Source organism: Gambusia affinis, linkage group LG04 (genome assembly GCF_019740435.1).
Source record: "Gambusia affinis linkage group LG04, SWU_Gaff_1.0, whole genome shotgun sequence".
NCBI lineage: Eukaryota > Metazoa > Chordata > Actinopteri > Cyprinodontiformes > Poeciliidae > Gambusia > Gambusia affinis.
The window spans coordinates 29,400,670-29,420,191 of NC_057871.1; the positions used below are offsets into that span (position 1 = coordinate 29,400,670).

Consider the following 19,522-nt stretch of genomic DNA (forward strand, 5'->3'; position numbering starts at 1 on the left):
GCTTCACACTCTAGCCCTATGTTTGAATAGCATCTGACTGACAGCTCTGCTGGTATTCCATCTTGATATTTACTCAGTCAGTGAAAGTGATGCTTTTTGTCCACAGGCTCTGTCATACATGTTACAAACCCTGCTGACGGGTCAGTACAGCGTCTTACCCAACAACGTGTCGTCACCTCAAGTCCACCTGGTGATGCATCAGCTCAACCAGTGCTACACCCAGCTGGCCTGGCAGCAAAGCAACGTCCAGAGGTGAAACGACAAACTTGTATCAATTAAGAGGAGTAAGTTCTTTCAGATGGAGATTTGTCTGTAACGTTTCCCTTCACTTTCAGGCTGAAACAGGTTTTGAACGACCTGATCCACCAGCAGCATCAGCAGCAGCATCAGCAGCAGCATCAGCAGGCCTCCCCCTCAGCAGCGGGTTGGCAGACGAAGCGGACTTCGGCTCAGGGGTCCGGTCTCAGCTCCTCCTCCTCCCCCGGCATCTTCCTTCCTTTTACCTCTACGATGCATCCTTCAGCCTTGTCTCCGTTCTGCCCTGGTATGCCATTCACATTGACTAGTTTTGGGGTTTATCATGCCTGTCGCAATAAGCAATTAATCAATTAATTGCATGATAAATTGGAACAGGATCAATAATTTTAATTTTCACAATGTATCGTTTTTCTTTTTCGTTCTTTCCATGAAAAACTGCATGACCAAAGTCTTCAGTGTGGTGTTTTGGTCTCAACTTGCCCTTTTTTTAACAACAATTTTGCTAACAGAAACTTCATACTTCATTTTATTTGTTGTTTCTGTTGTTTTGTTTATTTATTTTGATCATTTAAAATGTCTTCCAGTTCCAGGATTAAATGTTTGTTAGAATTGAAAGTTTATTTGAGAAACTATTCTTGCATTATTATAACAATGTTATTGTTGATCATAATAACTCCTGACACAATTTATTGCCCAGAAAGGTTTTTCATGAAAGGCCTATCCTTGCATAAGAAGCAGCAGATTTTTAGGTTAAAAATGATCCTTTTATTTTGCAATAAATGAAGAAAAGAAAGTCTGACTTTTTCTTCTTTTTTTTTGTCAGTGTGTTAAATGTTTCTCTTGTCTTTCATCCTCACTTGAGGCTTCAACTTGTATCCGTCATTCCCCGGTGCCATGGGTGAGTTTCCTCAGAATCCAGAAGTTCCAGCTTCACCTGGACAACATAAACTGGATCCCAACACTTCGATCAAAACCGAGTACATGGGTTTCCCTCCACCACTGCAGCGCTCTCCTGTCAACACAGCTTCAGAAAGAGGGTAAGACAGGATATTTATTGTATATTTATTGTCTGTTATTTAGGTTTACATTTTAATTTCTGCTCGTATTTTCATTGTTCCATTTTTTTTTTTTTTTTTTTTCTTAGATCAGCTGCACGACTGAACACCTCCTACACCAACAACATAACCCGACATCTGCCAACTAAAGCGGAGCTGCAAGAGTCTCCTCCCTCGTCGCCCATTTTTAACAAATCCCAGTCTAGGGTGCAGGAGTTTAAGGTTTCACAGGACAGCTTTTGCAGCATCCCCGATCCCGATGATCCTGCCACGGTCACAAAGACCTTCAAGGCTGGGAAAAAGGCCTCTGCACAAGCCAACCTGGCATCTCGAAGCAAAACCTCCAAAAACAGACGCAGGAAGAGCAAAGGGCACAACAAGAACAGCGAAGGTCGCTCTGCACGCAGTTTATTGAACATGCTTCTCACATGTATGAATACGTAAAGCTTAGTAAAATAGATGTTACCAGATTTCATTGTTTCGTTTTGTCCTTCAGGCCAAGACAGCGACAGCTTTAGCAGCACTGCAGAGTTCGGCCAGGAGAGGGCAGCCTTGTCTCATCACAAAGACCAGAATCAGATTCTGTTGGACAAACTGACTCAAGAAAAACTGGACAGCAAGGCGAGGCTCGGAACCAAACGGAACGACCTGTCCTCCGGTACGGCTCGACCGCTCGCAACTCAACGCTCCCACTTTACCTTTCTGAGTCCCTGAATTTATTATTATCCACAATATTTTTCTTCATTTTTAGCTTCGTTTTCAGTTTCTTCCAATTCAGTTATGTTTCTTTGCACATTTGTCATTGCCCTGACTATTTTATTTTGACACAAGTTGCTTTTAATTTATCCTACTCACAGCTTATGCTTGGAGAACTCCCTTCCTCTCTAACAGAATTGCATGCACAGAAGCTCCAGGTAAAGTCACCATGCACGTCTTCCATCACTTGGTTCTTATCTAACCATCATGCATGCCTTTTATTCACCTAAGCCCTCTCTATGATGTCTACTTTTATGTGCAACTGTTTTTGCTCAGTAAAAGTGTCATTTCCTTATTTAGTTTCGATCAATTAAAACACAAAATGTTCCCAAGGCTGACATAAAATCTCTGGCTTGTAGATGCGAGCAGCGACTTCTCCTTGTTCGAGGCGCTGCGGGAGACCATTTACTCCGAGGTGGCCACTCTGATATCGCAGAATGAGTCGAGACCCCACTTTCTCATCGAGCTCTTCCATGAGTTACAGCTGCTCAACACAGACTACTTACGCCAAAGAGCTCTGTATTCGCTGCAGGTGACTCCCGTTCCCATGCTCATCTCTCTGACTAAGCCAGTGTTGTTTTAAACGGAGATGTGTATTTTGGGAGAAACCGGCGACAGGATGTAATGAGCCACCACCAAACAGAGAATGAACTGACACAAAAACATTCAAATATCAGAATCACTGCAAAAACTCAAAATCTTACCAAGTAATTTTGGTCTAGATTCTAGTGCAAATATCTTAGTGCGTTTGAAATAAGACAAAACTAACTTACAAGTAGCTTTTCAGCAAAAATGTAGGAGATTATTTTAATTAAATCTTTAAACTTGATGAAAACGTGGTAGTTCCATTGTCAGATTATTTCACATGGGAAAACTGTGTTATAGGTGAAGTAATCTGCCAGTGGAACTAGAATGTTTTCATCAATGTTAAACTATTATTTACTTAAAATAAGCTCCTATATCTTGCTGAAAGTTAGTTAGTTTTCTCTTATTTCAAAGTATTGAGATATTTGCACTAGAAGCTAGACCAAAAACTCTTGGTAAACAGTTGTGATGTCTATGGCAGTGTAACGGTGTGTTTCCCACAGGACATAGTGACCAAGCACCTGGCAGTAAGGCGCGCGGCCGAGGACCAGCTGCCCCCGCTGGGGTCGGTTGTGTGGACAGCAGGCTCTCAGTCTGAGCTGACTCCCAGTCAGAGTCTGGTCACCAGTGATGAAGTGAGTCGGCTGTTAGACGGTGTTACGGCTGGATAATAAATCAATAACAAGATATGTTGAAATAGACACGTGATCCATATCAATAGATATGTACGTCTGATAGAATATTGAGTCATTTCACAGAACCGCAGAGCATTCTGGGGGTTGGACAACAACCTGTTGCTAGGTAACCTATTATGGGTATTGTGTGCAGCAGCAGTTTCAGGTTTCTCCACAGTGTCTCATAACTGATTAAAAATCAAAAAGCAACGCCATGAAATAAAAACTGCGGCTCAAACAGAAAAGGACAAGCCTCCAGTTTGGCATTATTTCAAATATTTAAAACAAAAAACTGATCAATAATTATTGATATCGACTGATATGACTTGGACTAGGCAGGAATATGCTATGATGCTCTTTCTTTTTCTCTCTCTCTCTGTCTGTCTGCATCTCTCTCTGTCTCTCTCTCTCTTTCACTCTCTATCTCAATTCTGATTAACTTCTCTGTTTCTGCTGTAAACAATCTTCCCTAAAGAGTTACCTAATTTATTTCTGAGTTCTATTGCTTGCAGTTAAAGGGGTCTGAATACATACCAAACACGCTTATTGTTTTCCATCCCCTTAACAATTCTGCTTTACTTTGTTTTTACTCCAGTAAAAACCCAATAAAATTCATTAAGGTTTGTGTTTGTAACGTGACACAAGCTGCCAGAGCTTGTGGGCTATGAATAAGGCACTGAACTCTCTATCTCTAACCTTTTTGTTTTCTCATGTTTTAGATTTCCTTTTATTCTCTCCTTCAGCCCTCATAGCCATCTCATCCCATCCCTTCACTTCCTTAACATCCTCCCTCTTCTATATTTAAATGCATCTTTCATTAGTTTCTCACTCAGCCTTGTCTCCTTTCATCTGTCTCTATCTTGTCCTCTGTCATCCTTCCATGTTTCTTTATTCTCTGATCTTAATTTTCTCGCGCCCTTCTTCATTGCCTTTGAATTTGACTCGACAGCAGAGCCTCAGAAGCCCGTCTATAAAAAATGACCCCCATCTCTCCACGTCTTTTTTTTTGCCAGATTAGACATGTGTTCTTTGTTCTCTCCCAAGGTCCCCAGGGTTGTGCTAATTGGGAGTCAGGTCTTTTGTCTGTCTGAATATTCCCTTTGTTCAAGAGTGATGGGTGAAATGTTGGGAGTTTTTTTCCCCCCTCCTGATCTGTAAGGAAAACATGGGGAAGTTGTAAAAGCGTCTATAAAATCTGCCCCGGTTTTCCCCTGTGCCTGTGGATTCTTTAGGAAACAGGGCCATCTTTATGCTAAAATTTCAAACTCAATATCCATCTGAAGAAGAATCCTTGATACCGCTTGTGATACCATGGCAACATTTGTTTTGAAAGCACAGGATTGCATCTAATGGAAAGGGAGCAGACATTAGTTCTTCACCTGTCTTCTTCCAGAATGCATCTGTCACCAAATGGTGAAATTCAGTAGGATTCCTGTGCTAGGAAGAGAAACACAACTACCAATTATTAACACACATTTAAAGCAACCTCCAACGGATAAAAAGATTTTCTTGGGCAAATTTAACTCTTGAATATTTTGGGAATCTGATTGGTCATCTAACGCTAACTTCATCTATAACCCCAAAATATGTGACCAACTTTTTCAATAATTTTAGTGACTTTTTATTTGTGATATACATCGATTACGAACGTAGAATGTGGGAGACTTTAACATTCATGTTGACAACCCCCAAGACAGAGGGGCAAAAAAAAAATTTCAGTTATCAAAATTGAATGGTCCCATTAAAGTAAAGATCCTGTTTGGTAGGAAGAAATCTGCGTGGAGAACTTCTCCACTAGTAAGAAGTGGAAGAAGCCTCTGCCGTAGTGCTCAGGGTAAGCGGCGTAAAGAGAAACCACATTCAGCAGGGGGTTAATACGCCCCACGTTTGGAGGCCTTAGTCCTCGACGTGGACGTCGCAGGTTCGACTCTCGGTCCCGGCGACCTTTGCCCCATGTCTTCCCCCCTCTCCTTGCCCTTTTTCCTGTCTGCTGTCTGTTGCAAAAAATACGAGCCATTCGCGCTGCAAAAACTCTTCGGAGAAAAAAAACGGGCAAAAAAAAAAAAGTGAATGTGTGTGGAACGTGAACCCTAACAAAGACCGCCTCGTTGTTTCAGGAGGTGTTGGAGAAGAACTTGAGACATGAGCAGGACCTAAAGAGGAGAGAAGACGCAGAATCTGTTGATAACGACAGCAACATGTCAACCTCCTCCAACCTGGAACCTTTTGCTAGTGATGACCTGGGTATGCGCACACACGTCTCTGTGCTGCTTCTGTTTCTTTTTAAATGTCAGGTTCAGGTTTACTGTTCACCATCTTCTCCCTTCCCCTTTGTGTACTGACTAAGTGCTTTGCTCATTACTTGGAACTTTAACGAAGGATCTGGTACTTTTTTTTTTAACAGGGCTTCTCAAGTTTCATCTTTAACCAGCCAGTTTACACATTAGGATCCATGCTGCAGAGTTAATTGGCTACCTTTCATTAGCCGACCTCACTGTAATCCATTCAGAGTGAGGCTGGGAAACCGTGTTCCTGTGCTGTAAAGCTGGTTGCATTAATATTCCCTCCGTTCCTCTTCCTTCACCTCATTGATTGCTGAACCCTTCACGTTCTTTCTGTCTCTCTCCTCGCCCTCCTCTGTGTGCCTCTCTGACAGGCAACACGGTGATTCATTTAGACAAAGCTCTGGTGAGGATTAGGGAGTATGAGCGCATGAAGCTTAAAGCCGAGTTTAACCCTCGCAGCACCAGCAGCAGGTCTGACGCGACAAATGCTAGAGGTGCTTCCGCTAACCCTGCCGACCCAGTGGAAGGTATACGATCACATGACAAAGCTTTGAGCTCAGCATGTCCAGAAAACCTGGAGCTGTGGTTGTCTCTTTTCATGGTGCTGTCGAAGCGTCGGCGTTAAGTGTTGCTGTCTGTGTGCAGAAAGTGCAGCCAACGGTGTGCACTGCCCTCAGATCGACACCCAGCAGCTGGACCGGCAGATTAAAGCCATCATGACCGAAGTCATTCCCTTCCTCAAGGTACAGCAAAACGGCATAACCAGTATAAGTCAATGGAATCAATGGAATGTTTCCAGGAAGGGGGGAGATATTAATCTGTGGTGCCAGAGAAACTGCTTATATATAGACATAGAAAACAAATTTACAGCCATCGTACGTCATCCAAAAAAAATCCATTCAAATACTCCATAAAGTGTTATATTGGGAACATGCAAACCTGTTTTTTTTTTAAATCAAATCTACAGAAATCCTGAGACCTTGTAGCATTTAAAACTGTACAATTTGTGTTTAAAGTAAGAAACTATCATCTTCCACATACAAAAAATGAGAAGGAAATTTAAAAAAAACAACGTATTAGAAAGATTTTTTTGTTTATCAGTGTGTGGAGTAAATTTATGGAACGGGTTGAATGATGAGTTAAAAAAAGTACAAATATAAACCAGCTTTAAAAATTGTTTTAAAAAGAGCTTATTGGGAAATATGTTGTATAAGATGACTGTTTCAAAGACCAAAAATGCTATTGATGATCTAAAAAATATATAGGTAATTGTACAGTAAAGGATGCGAATGTGTCATGTAATGTGGAAATAATTTAAGTTTATCTGGTGTTGGAAGACTTGAATGTTTATAAGTTGATGAGTATGAGAGCAGCAGGAATCATAAGGTCTTGTTCCATCTACCTTCTCCTCTTCCAACAGATAATGTAATATTACATATCAACTGGGAATGATCACTTGTTTTATTTCTCTCTTTTTTTCTTGTTTTTACTTTTTGTTTGTTCTAAATAAATAAATCGGTAGATTTCAAAGTTTCCCGGAAGTTTGACTGATGCATTTTCTTGATTTTTTAATTTTATTTTAATTTTATTTTTTGAAGGTGAACATGAACGAAGTGTGTTCCCATCAGCTGCTGACGTCCGTGCGCCGCATGGTGTTGACTCTCACCCAGCAAAACGACGAGAGCAAGGAGTTTGTTCGCTTCTTCCACAAGCAGCTGGGGGGAATCCTGCAGGTAGGACCAGCTCCCTGCACCCTGCCATGCAGACCCAACACGTCGAGGTGGCGTTGCTGAAGAACCTCTCCTTTTTGTGTCCTTCAGGAGTCTCTCTGCAAATTCGAGGGCCGCACGCTGAGGGACTGCGGGGAGGACCTGCTGGTGGAGATCTCAGAGATCCTCTTTAACGAGCTGGCCTTCTTCAAGCTGATGCAGGATCTGGACAGCAGCAACGCCGCCGCCAGCCTGGGAGCTAAATATAAAAATAAGAAAAAGTCTCCACAGCTCTGTAAAACAAATCAGAACCTGGAGGTTATTTACTGTCAATTGCATTTTACATCCCACTTTTCTATGATGTGAAATCTCGTTGGACTAATTAAAGTCTTGTGTTAATTGCGGTTCATTAGGACAAATCAGAAGCAGATGCTGCTAGGTCTGTTTCTCCAGCATTTGCTGATGAGGACAAGGTGAGTTGTTGGGATAATCCAGATCTTTTTAGCCTTTAAGCAGGATTGTTGTGTTCTGCATACTTAAAACAAATTGAATCAAAGTTCATGCTATTAAGCTTGCAGCCTGCATTTAATTAGTGGCTGGAAAAGTTGTTCCTTATAAATGTTTTGATGCATTTGTACTGAATGGGGAAAGCAGCTGTTCTCAGTATTCAACCTGTTTGATTTACAAAAATCTGCCCAATGTTTCTCACTTCAGGATCAAGATGAGACAGAAAAGCAAGAATCTGGCGTCCTGCAGGAGGATTACCTGCAGACTGAGGGGAGGAGCAGCCATGGGTCAGAAGGTGAGGAGGAGGAGGATGAAGGACATGAGGAAGCAGCTCCTCTGTCAATCAGTAAGTGAAACATTTAAAAAAAGAAAATATAACCTGCAGGAATTGTCAGATAATATTTCTAATATTGTTTTCAATAGTGATGCAGTTATCTGATAGTAATATCTGTAACAGCCCTGATATTGGAAAAAAAAAATCTGAATCAGGTATTGATGGCAGTGCTCCCGATCTATAAGGGCAGATCTATTCAGTCTAGTTCTATGCGTTGTGCATGAGTAATATCATGCTTTATTATTTATTTTATCTTTTGAATTTTTAATTGCGCTTTCTGAACCATTTGAAATAAGTTTGTAGCTGTTTATTTTTACATGTTTGACCAACATACTCAACCTGTTGTTTTTGTCAGTTTCAGTTTCTTTATTATTTATTTTCCATTGACTGTTCTACTCCTAATTGAACTGACTGAACAAATGAAAGTTTGACCGAGCTTGTGAAGCTGTTGGTGTATTTAGGCTGTTCTAACACAGAGTTAGCAAAAAAGTTAATTCGGTACATTTTTATGTCTTTGTGTTTAAATGCTTTAAATCAATCAATTCCTGTCTTTAGGTCTGTCTAAAGCAGAGACTCAGGCTCTGACCAACTACGGCAGCGGAGAGGATGAAAACGATGAGGAGGAGGTGGAGGAGTTTGAAGCTGGACCTGTAGACGTCCAAACGTCTCTGCAGGTTTCGGCTGACGGACAGGCGGAGCAGGAAGTGGTGGCGGCGGTGAGCCTTGATGAGATTGTGTGTCTGCAGCGCCAAGCAGCTGCTCTGTTCACTGAGATTTAACTTTGTGTTTGTGGTTCGTTCCAGGTCACAACCAGCAGTGAACCTGAGGAGAAAATCTCTGAACAGAACTGTTCAGAGACGAACGGTGAGCCCAGTGTAACTTCAGTTACTTTTTTTTTTTTTTTTTACTTTTTATGTGACTAAAGAAGGATGTATATGTTTTTATTAATTTCTAGTCGGCACACAACAACATAAAACCTCTTTACAAACAAAGAATGAAAATAAAGCGTAAAAGGTTAAAAAGGTTCTTGAGCACGACTACAGGCTGGGTTTTTCTCCAGTTGGGTACAAGTAGGCCTCTCACGATACCAAAGTTTGTTGGACAATAAGTTGTCCCAGTAACTATTGTTACTGGGACAATTGATAATTTTGTTGTTTTGAGACATCCTTTAGTAATAACTGCATAATAATGCAAGTTTGGCGTCTCAAAGTCCAATAAGGTTTAATTTTGTAAAGAACGCTTAGCAATGCAACTGGAAGATCTTTTCAATATCCAAAATAAATTGAAAATAAAAACCAAACAACCAATCCATAAATAAAATGGAATATGAAGTCTTGCCCTTTAAAAAATTTTTAATCATCAGCATAGAAATGATCAAGTTAATTTTAATTTATGATGCGATTACGGTAATTGTTTTTTGTGCTAGTCCTAGGTATGGTACACTGGCCTCTGTTGATTGGATTATCAGTTATTTTTGTATTGGTTTTGTACAAATATAGTTCCTACCTTCTGTTATGTTATTCTGCTGCATTCCTTAATTTGTTCATACATTATTTTGGTGCTTTAAAAATCAAGAACTGGATAAGCCATCACACCAATCACATAAATTCCATTCTCAAAAATTATGAGAAGGAGAAAAAAAAGCAGTTTGTTCAGTAGGACAGTAACAGTAACATCTGTGAGTGGATGATCTGGAGGAATCCCAGAGCTTTTCGAGCTCTTCCCCTCCCTTCTGATTGAAGACGCGACCTGATGAGTCTCCCCATCTCAGCTTTTAATGGTGCACATCTCCTCGTGTCCCGCAGAGGTCAGTCATCCAGCCGAGACCTTGGACTCCTCAGCTGAAGAGCGCACTCTGGTGGAGCTCCAGAGCCCTGAGGAGCAGCAGGAAGCTGTGGCTGCAGCTGCTGCAGAGGGGGCTGCTGAACCCTGCCATGACGTTCCCAAGGAGACGGTCAGCAGCAGCAGCCCCAGCTCAGACTCGCCCGTCCTCGTTAGCGGCGACGTGAGTTTGTTTGTTGTCACTCTGCTCGACACGAGTCGTTCATGTTAAATCCTTTTATTAATGCTGCTCAGCTTTCCGTCATGCAGGAAATCGGATCGGGAAACACGAGTCAAAAGTCGGATGAGGAAGACTTCGTCAAGGTGGACGACGTTCCTCTGCAGCTTACAGTGATGTGCGAGGTGTGGAAGGAACTTTGCAGTCCATCACTCTGAAAGCAACCAGCGGACAGGGTGTCATGTGTGCTGTGTGCCAACAGGAGGAGCTGCAGAAGAGGATCGTGGAGGAGCAGCAGAACAACAACCTTTCTGTGGAGATCCTGAACGGGAACGCCGAGCTGCTGCCCGGGCTGGTGGGGAACGCCCAGGCTCTGAAGGAACCAGGTAGGAAGGACTGAGAGCTGCGTCTCTGTTCCAAATGTACGCAAAACTTTGTCTATATTCCGCTAATGTGAAAAATACTCTATTTCACTGTTATGGTGTTTCCATTAAATAAGAAATGCAATTAAAGCCACACATGAAGAAGTTTGTTCATGTGAAAAAAAATTTTAAGTTATGATCCCCCTGCTACTTCCCATCATCATCATCTTCATGATGATGATGCCAGTGGCAACATTCGGTTGTTGATCATGTTCATTATGATCCTAATTTTTAATGACTTGTCATGTGAACATGTTTATTCACACGCGATTTTGGTTTAGTTTTTTTATTTAATGAAAGCACCGCAATTACGAAATTGTGTTTTTATGACATCAGTGGAATATTGACAGTTCTGCTCACATTAGTAACGGAAACTCGACTACCGTTGTTGTTTTTCCAGACACCATTGATGCCCAGAGCGTGTAAAGACGACTCCAGATGTTTCGCTCTGCTGATTCACTGAGAATCCTCCCCTCAGTTTGCTTCTCTAATCCGCTCGTTTGGACGAGAAAAGTTCTACGTTAGCTGTGAATCTTTAAGGAAGCTCAACACTCTAAGTTCATTTTATTCCTTAATGTTTGTTGTAATTTACCACTTTGTTTGGATTTATCTCCTGCTGCTGATCACATCCAGATGGTTCTTTGGTTCTGGGATTAGTTTGACATGTTTTATTACTTTTTTTATCTCTTCTTTCCTGGCCCTGCTGTAGCTCTTTTCACTGTACTCATAATCATAACCATCTCTTGATGGTTCAACCAGCTGCTGTTACAACAAATAGTCTGTGTAAAATTAAGTACACCCTCTTTAAATTCTAGGGTTTTGTTATTTGGAGGGTTTTGTTTTTTTTCTGGCAGTGTATTTAATTTTTGCCCACATATTCCATGTTAATGTCTTTTTGTTTTCCACTTCAGGTTAGATTCAGATAGTTTTAGTATCTATAGAGATCATTAAAGTTCTGGAACTGACAAGTGTACTTTTTTTAATGACTTTATGTACATATGTGTGTGTGTGTGTGTGTGTGTGTGAGATGGGGTAAATAGAGCAAATCTGTTAGTTGAAGTTTTTCTGCTCAAAATGATTCCTTTTCTCATCCTCAGAACTGTAACATGTTTCTGCTTTTCTTATAATAAACTGAATGACTGGAGCTGATTTTTCAGAAGAAAATCAGTCACACTCTTGTTTGGTAGATTAGATCATATTTTAAACATTACAAAAATTATGTTATAAAACAGCAGACAATCTGGGAATGTGTTTGTTAAACAATTTAAAAAAATTAAAAGGTCATCATGAGGTACGTCTGTCAGTACGAGCTTAAAACAAACATTTCTCAGCAAGGCAGGACTTTTATAGTAAGACGAAGAAGGTTCAAGAAAAGCAAACAAATCTGCAGGTTTAGTTTCCCTCATAACAAGAACTGGAATATTTTCCTCCAAGCTTCACAAAATCCAGACGTCAGTGGGACTTCAGTGTTACGATGAACGGTTCAGGTCAACCGTTGCTGTGCGATCACTTAAAGCTTTTGTGCCAAGAAGAGAGAGCAGCGGATCCCCGAGCTGAAGATCACCAGGGCATGCAGGGGTCAGGGCAGTCCCGGATGTACGACTCCAGCTTGCCTTCAGACACTTGCATCAGTGTTGTGTAGGTGGTCAGCTAAGAAAAAAAAAATTGAGAGCTTTCTTTCACATGGAAAAAAAATAGATTTTCTGGATACTCTACACAAGTAATTTAAGAAAAACAGATTTTAAAGTGGCAGTATTATGTGTTTTCCAGAAACATAGTGCCATTTTATTGCACAATCGAGTAACTTGACCTCAGTTGTTATAAACGTTACTCTAAATATCAAATTCAACTTAAAAGAAATTTGACTTTGTGATTTGCCTCCATCTCTTTAAAAACTCCTATTTCTGAAACTCTGCCTTAAGGGAGTCATCACAACATTTATCCCTTTAACATTTTTACAAGTGTTGCACCAGGTGTTTGTCAATTGATCCTGGCTAGTCTGAAGCAGCTGAGTGTGGGAGTCACAGGGGCAGCTGCTCTGAGAGGCAGAAGCTTGTACTCAAGTAGGACCACTTAAAATTTAAATTTTTCATCTCCAGAAATTGTTTCTTATTTATGTTTGTGTCTCTAAAAACCATTACTCTGTGGACTGACATGCAAAGATATTGAGCGCTTCTTTGACGTCCCCTGATTTGTGTATTCATCGGGATGAAGGGTGTAAAATGTTCAATCTGCTACTTCATTGGAACAGAGTTGGGTTTAATCCTACTGCAAGCGTTCAGCATGCCGAGCTGAGTGAATCTTCATCAGCACAAAGACATTAGTGGAGGTTATCTGGTCACTGTTGTGACATTTGTGAAGTTGTGATGCTTTTAAAAAGAGGTGTTTTAGCTGACGTTAAAGAATAGAAAGCAGATAATTTATCAATTCAATGTAGCAGCTCATTGTATGCTGTGTAATTGGAAATAATATATTACCTTGTTTAACACTGGTTTGGTTGAGAGAACATCATACAGGGTTTTCACAGAGATGTTCTAAAATGAAAAAAAACAGATGATAGGTTATGGGTGCCATAACTCTGTAATAAAACAAAGTTCAGTCAGACTTGTGACCCAAAAGGCAGTAACTTAGACCACTTCAGCGATTACCGCCTGTGTTGTCTTGTTCATGCACTTCATGGCAGGAGTCCGGCGGTCGTCCAGGAAGAAGGGCTCCTTCCAGTGGTCATAGTTGGTCTCCAGAACGTACCAGCGGTCCAGTTTCACGTCGATGCTGAAACAAGAAGGACCAGTAAAGACGTGAGTCAGGTGATCTGAAACCAAACGAGTCATCAGTTCCTAGTTGAGCAATGTTTTCACAAGACGAATGTGTCAAAAAAACTTGAAGTTGACTTATTTCCCCATCACGTTGCTTTCTTTCCCCATCACGTTGCTTTGTAGCTGATGATGACTGAGCAAAAAGCTCCAACACCCGAAACGCGCACCTCCAGAATGGATTTTCAGAAGGAAATTGAAGGAAATGCAGTGCGAATGAAGCAGTCCGAGCCTCAGAACTCACCTCAGCACGTCGATGCTGAGCTCCCTGGACCTGGTGATGATGCAGCCTTCTCCGGTCTGGTTTCCTCCCAGGATGAAGTACGCTGGAGCCAGCATCTTGGTCAGAGCCAGACGGTTCTTGGCTTCTTTGTAGCTGATGGGAACAAAAAGAAAAGTCACTGCTGGCGTCCAGGATCCATCAAAAAAATAAATGTAACTAAGACTTTATAAAATACTCAAACAACTAAGTGGTGGTAAAGCCTTATTTTGTTTTTCATGTTAATATTGCAGAGTAAGGTTATGATTATTGGTCAGTACATGCTTATCGTCCTAAAGAAAAACATATTTAAATTATTGATACACTAATCCACTTTTTTCACTTCTGATAATGATATCTGAAATTTAGCATCGGCCGATATCAATCTGCTGAATTGACTGAAAACATTTCTTTTTTTTAAACAGACATACTTTTACTGAATTACATATTTATGTGAACTTTGCACCAGTACAGCACACTTAAATACACTAATAGTTTCACAAGCGTGGTCAAATATGTGAAAACAATAACTTTGATCTGTTCAGTCAGTGCAGTTAGGAGTAGAACAGACAAAAACTATTGGTTGGTCAAACAGGTAAAAAATAAATTGCAACAAAACTTTTTTTAAATAGTTCTGAAAGTGCAATTAGGGTTCTAAATATAATGTAAAATACAGCACAAAGCGTAGAATTGACCTGCTTTTATGGATCGGACACATTGTCACCGATACCGGATCTTTTTTTACAATATCGAGACCCGATACAGTAATTTATATCATCTCGATGATTGTCTAATTGACATTGAACTTTGTAGATATTCATGCAAAGGACATTAAAATCTGAATGTCCTTCAGATATTAAAATAAAAGAACCTGTTTGCATTCTCCAGGACCGATCGAGTGAGAAAGCTCATCCACATCCCATCTCTTTGTCCCATGATCCACTCCAGGATCCCTGCATGCAAATACATCACAAGTCATAAAAACTCACCACATTTCCATAGATGGTGTGAAATTCTGGCTGAAACTCACCGATGTATCCTCCGTCTAGGCTGAAGCGCTCGTTCATAGTCAGCGTGAAGACGTGCTGACACAGACAGAAAAAATACTTTGAATATTTTAGCGTCCCCAGGGTTTAGGGAAGACGTTTGTTCTTGAAAAAGTCTTACCGGCTTGATGCCGGTGAGCATGCCGACGTAGCCGGCGAAGTTTGTGGACTTGAAGACGGTTTTGTTGTTCCTTCTGAAGTCCAGGTTGACCACCAGAGGCTTCAGCTTCTCACTGATGGTCCACGACTTGTTCTTTATATCCCAGCTGCAAACAGCCAAAGGTTAACATGCAACCTGCAGTAATTCTGTCTCAACCCTTTTTTTTTACATTTTGTCATATTGCAGCTTTTTACTGGGCCTTTTGGTGACGGACCAATGCAAAGTGGTACACAATTGTGAAACGGAAGGAAAACTGTACACGCTTTATTTGACAGGATGTGCATAAGACTGACATGACACTGTCATAAACATGACAGAACATCTGTTATGAACACGAATGAGTCTTTATGAATGTTTATGACTGTTTTCATGAAGTGTCATGAAAGACACTTTCAGTGCAAAGTTGCTTTAAAAGTTGCATTCAAAGTCCATTAAATGTCCCACCTTTGCATAATTTTGTAAATAATGACACTTTAAGGTAAAATTAGCACTTTTAACAACCTTTCAATGCAACTTTTAGAGCAACTTGGCGTTAAAAGTCACCCTTCATGACAACAGTCAGACATTCATCAGGGCTCCTTCATGTTCATGACAGGTCTTATGATAGTGTAATGTCAGATTTATTCACACCTGGTCAAATAAAGTGTTACCGTTCTGGGTTTATGTGACAAGCAGTGGAACATTTTTGCAAGGCGCATGTAATCCTTGATGTCCTTACCCTAAAAATAATCCAAAATCTAAATTCCTGCCATGGAAGAGGTTCCCTGTAAAAAAAAAAAAAAAGAAGAAGAATCACAATTCCAAAGAATTTTAGCCCCAGTTCAGATTTTCATTGAAGTTCCCCGGCTGTTTGTTTCTCTTTGCTACTCACCTTTCTGATCTTGTGCAACAACAGACGTGCAAACGGTGAACACCTCATAAAAGATGTTAAACAGAACAACTTCTCCTGCGACACAGAGACAGGAAGGTGAGCTGGGAGTTTTCTTTTACCAACTAAAGAAGCAATGATTCCTCTTTATTTACCGAGAGGAACCCCCGAGGCGGCAGCGATTCCCTTGATCTCCTCGCCAAACGGGCTTGGGAGAGTGTCCGCCATCAGAGGCTGGAAAATATCAGAAACAGCAGAAAGCGTAAAGGTGAGCTTTCACCTCTCCGAAAATAAGTCGGTCTGTAACAGAGGACGACTGACCAGCGTGATGTCAATCAGCTCTATCAGCCTCCCACTGGGAACAAAGGCGTTGGCCAAGTCCCTGATGGCTTGGATCATCCCAGCCAGCTGAAAACAAGCACATCCTGAGTGACTTTCACGTCAAGAGTCACCACTCCTGTTCCCCGGTGGCCGGTAATCCTCTTACTTCAGTTTTTTTGTCAGTGATCAGAGCCGTCCATCTCTTGCTGGGCGGCAGGTCAAGGTCAATGGTGTACCAGCTGACCAGACCTTTGAACCTGGACAGAAAGGAAATATGAAGTTCGCTGATCCTCTTCGAGATAAAAAAGGCAAAATGCATAAAAAAATAAAAAAATAAAAATTTAGAACTAAAACAAGTATGCTACGGAATGATCTTCTGACCTCATGTTGGGAACATTTGTGTCAAGAAGTTAGCAGTATATGAAGTAACCAAGGACAAACCACTCAAGAATTATCTCTGGTACAAAACGGCGTCTACGTTTATTATCACCACTGGTGAAGATGTGTGAAATTAGCCAAAATACTCCTTATATTGTAATTAAACAAGTTCACACTGGAAAAGTTACAGCATTTATCTAACCTCCTCGTTGGTGGTTGAGAGATGAACACAGGGAAACACGTTGTTTTCATGAAACATACGTTTAATTATTACTCTGGCTGTTAAACAGGGTAGGCTCAGACAGGCAGTTTTTCATGGAGCAACCAGGAATTGTTCAGGCTTAGGAAGACACACACACCTGCTGACATGTTCTCATGTTTTTCTTATTTAGAAGAGTGACTAAAACGTTCAATTCTAACTGGATTTTATTACTGACTTTATATTCTTATTCCGTTTAAACCCGGATATGGTCTTTTGTATTAGGCTCAATAACTTCAGACGACAGCTACATGTCAATGAGCACCAGACGAGGCTGTCACGTGCTTTTCATCATTAATAGCACAAACATCACGTCATGTTGTTTCTATAACAAAGCATCAACCCCCACAAAATACAATGTAACAACACATAGCCTCTACGAATGTCAAAAATCCCGCGTCAAACTGCAAGTGAAGGACGCGCTGACACTTCCAGGAGCCAGTGAAGGCAGCAGGGCTCAGTTATTTAACACACCAATGACTCAACAGTGTTTGGTAAACTTACGTCGGACCGTTCGGAGGGTACATGCCTGTCCGGCAGTCCTCTGTGTACTGAGAGGAAATGATACCATTAGAACAGGTAGCAGCACAGCTCCATGTTAGGGGTGACCGAGCAGGACGGAACTCACCGGTGGGACGAACTGAGCCGACGAGACGGCGAGGAAAGTGGCCAGAAGAAGAAGAATCCCGCGAGCCATTCTTACCAGCCTGGCTGAACCCGGAGCCTCCGTCTGTTTGGGTTTCAGTGACTCTTAAAGTTTGCGGAAGTTGCTGTTTCCCCTCGTGACTTTGGACTGGGCCATTTTCAAGAAGGGTAACAGACACACGTAATAAATAAGTTAAATGTCTCGTGTTGTCCTAGAATGAAATCGTTTTCAAACAAAAATTTCATGTCCTTTTCTTGTAAAAAAAAACAACAACAAAAAACAAACAAAAAAAGAGAACTAAAAACAAGTCCTATACTCTAAACATCAACTCCCCTCCCCTCATATTTTTATGTCAGTTGTCTGTCCCATATGTAAATGAAAGTAGACCACAGAGCCACTCGTGTTGTAGATAGCGTTCAATTCTGCATGTGACTCCTGCTTCTTCTGTTGAAATAGTGACCAAACGTGTTTGTTAATCACAGATTTGCTCCACCAAGTCTCTTTACTTTGGTTTTGTATCAGATAAGAAAGACGTACAGGACGGGAAAGCACGGACACAGTGAGCAAGCAACATGGCAACGGCCCCATTCATTTCTTGGTTTTTTTGTGTTTTGGTTTTCTTTTTTACTTTGTTGAAAAGAGATAATTCCGCCTCCTGATGACCCAAACCCAACTGATACACTGTTAAAGTGTTCTTTAGCTATCAAGTAATGAATGGCTGAGAATTTTCTTCAGCTCAATCTGATCGATCCATCCATCCATTTTCTATTCACCCTTGTCCCTAATGGGGTCAGGAGGGTTGCAGGTGTCTATCCCCAGCTAACGAGAGGCGGGGTCACCCTGGACAGGTCACCAGTCTGTCGCAGGGCAACACAGAGACATACAGGACACACAACCATTCACACACACACTCACACCTAGGGAGAATTTAGAGAGACCAATTAACCTGACAGTCACGTTTTTGGACTGTGGGAGGAAGCCGGAGAACCCAGAGAGAACCCACCATGCACAGGGAGAACATGCAAACCCAATCTGAACCATTCTTGTGTTTAACCTCTTCAGGGAACTTATTACTTGCTCTTCAGACACACACACTTTGTACCTGGTGAGCAGCTGAGACTGATGAAATTAAAAAAGGGATGAAAAGCAGACTAATGCATTTTTAATCCCTGACCGATCAGTAATAATAAACAATCTCTGTGGAAGAAATGATCCAAGATCACCTAAACATTTATTTAATTCTAAACAATCAATAGAAAAATCTCATTGATGTGAACAAGGCTTTAACTTTATTAAAAAAAGATAAATAACTGAAATGAGTACAATTTGCAAAGAAAATGAATAATGGACTCAGAAGGATTATGAAAAGTTATGTGATCTGACAAGTTCACGTAACTTCACTGGTGCAGAGTGATAAAAGCTTTACAGTGGGAGCAGAAGATAAAGTAGTATTATGCTCCCTAAGAACGAGACCCAGAGGACATCAGAATGAAATGAATGACCAGGCTTTCCCATTCAAGGACTTTTATCTTTCCTGATGATGCTGGTATATTAGAACTGGATAATGTGTCAGATTTCACAGAGTTCAGACTGTGGAGGCGAGGTTCAGGGAACAGCAGGAGCTTAAAGTCTGTAATGTTGGGAGTCACTTCCAGATCTGGGTGAAAACATTACCAGAAATGTGAGGGAGGGTGGAGATAAACAGCACAATACTGAACAAGTTTATCTAATAAGAAATTGATGTCAAGATCAAGAAAACGTTAACATGACCTTTAACCAAGGCTGTTTTATACATTCGGGCCATGACGTCTTTAAAAATAGGACGACACATTCAGGTTTTCCTGTCTTTAAAAAGATCATTCTGCAAAAAAAACAACAAAAAAAAACAGAAATTAAAGCAGAAATTACTTAAATATTCTCTTTTATGTCTCTCAACATGTTCCTTACAACCACAAACTTCTCTTTTACTTTTATATGACCAACACTAGGTGTGGAGGAACAATAAGACGTGTTCAAAATGTTTATAAAAACCTAAAGTGGGCCTTTTTTAATCAAATACCACTAAATGAAAAACCTGTGCAGCCAAAGGCTTTCAGAAGTCCAGCTGCTATAGTTACTAAGAGAAGCACCAAGAGGCTCAGGTAACTCTGCCAATGTGTTGCAATGGTCTAGTCAAAGTTCCAACTGA

General features: G+C 40.9%; 2 protein-coding genes across 6 annotated transcripts in view; one reads left to right on the forward strand and one right to left on the reverse strand.

The window, feature by feature from the left end:
* The window catches only part of pcm1 (pericentriolar material 1), a 26,201-nt gene extending 14,123 nt beyond the window's left edge, over positions 1 to 12,078 (forward strand). For 3 of the 5 annotated variants that reach the window (XM_044115309.1, XM_044115311.1, XM_044115310.1), the window contains 21 exons: positions 107 to 252; positions 336 to 544; positions 1,121 to 1,295; positions 1,403 to 1,704; positions 1,810 to 1,971; positions 2,171 to 2,227; positions 2,429 to 2,601; positions 3,158 to 3,289; positions 5,446 to 5,572; positions 5,985 to 6,140; positions 6,259 to 6,356; positions 7,212 to 7,346; positions 7,434 to 7,640; positions 7,736 to 7,795; positions 8,037 to 8,175; positions 8,719 to 8,879; positions 8,967 to 9,027; positions 9,969 to 10,168; positions 10,255 to 10,347; positions 10,425 to 10,548; positions 10,985 to 12,078. In XM_044115309.1, the coding sequence (XP_043971244.1) occupies positions 107 to 252; positions 336 to 544; positions 1,121 to 1,295; positions 1,403 to 1,704; positions 1,810 to 1,971; positions 2,171 to 2,227; positions 2,429 to 2,601; positions 3,158 to 3,289; positions 5,446 to 5,572; positions 5,985 to 6,140; positions 6,259 to 6,356; positions 7,212 to 7,346; positions 7,434 to 7,640; positions 7,736 to 7,795; positions 8,037 to 8,175; positions 8,719 to 8,879; positions 8,967 to 9,027; positions 9,969 to 10,168; positions 10,255 to 10,347; positions 10,425 to 10,548; positions 10,985 to 11,010 (2,943 nt within the window). In that variant the 3' untranslated portion in view covers positions 11,011 to 12,078. The remainder of the gene's footprint in view (positions 1 to 106; positions 253 to 335; positions 545 to 1,120; positions 1,296 to 1,402; positions 1,705 to 1,809; positions 1,972 to 2,170; positions 2,228 to 2,428; positions 2,602 to 3,157; positions 3,290 to 5,445; positions 5,573 to 5,984; positions 6,141 to 6,258; positions 6,357 to 7,211; positions 7,347 to 7,433; positions 7,641 to 7,735; positions 7,796 to 8,036; positions 8,176 to 8,718; positions 8,880 to 8,966; positions 9,028 to 9,968; positions 10,169 to 10,254; positions 10,348 to 10,424; positions 10,549 to 10,984) is intronic. The other 2 variants (XM_044115313.1, XM_044115312.1) reach the window with 2 other exon arrangements.
* Positions 11,764 to 17,791, reverse strand: asah1b (N-acylsphingosine amidohydrolase (acid ceramidase) 1b). The gene is made up of 14 exons (XM_044115314.1): positions 17,317 to 17,791; positions 17,193 to 17,239; positions 16,218 to 16,308; positions 16,052 to 16,138; positions 15,886 to 15,964; positions 15,734 to 15,808; positions 15,581 to 15,626; positions 14,824 to 14,968; positions 14,687 to 14,741; positions 14,528 to 14,609; positions 13,642 to 13,773; positions 13,233 to 13,356; positions 13,062 to 13,118; positions 11,764 to 12,234 (listed from the first exon to the last, which is right to left on the reverse strand). The coding sequence occupies exons 1-14, from the start codon at positions 17,383 to 17,385 to the stop codon at positions 12,145 to 12,147; spliced, it is 1,179 nt and encodes a 392-aa protein (XP_043971249.1). The 5' UTR covers positions 17,386 to 17,791; the 3' UTR covers positions 11,764 to 12,144.
* Positions 17,792 to 19,522: the final 1,731 nt, after the last annotated feature.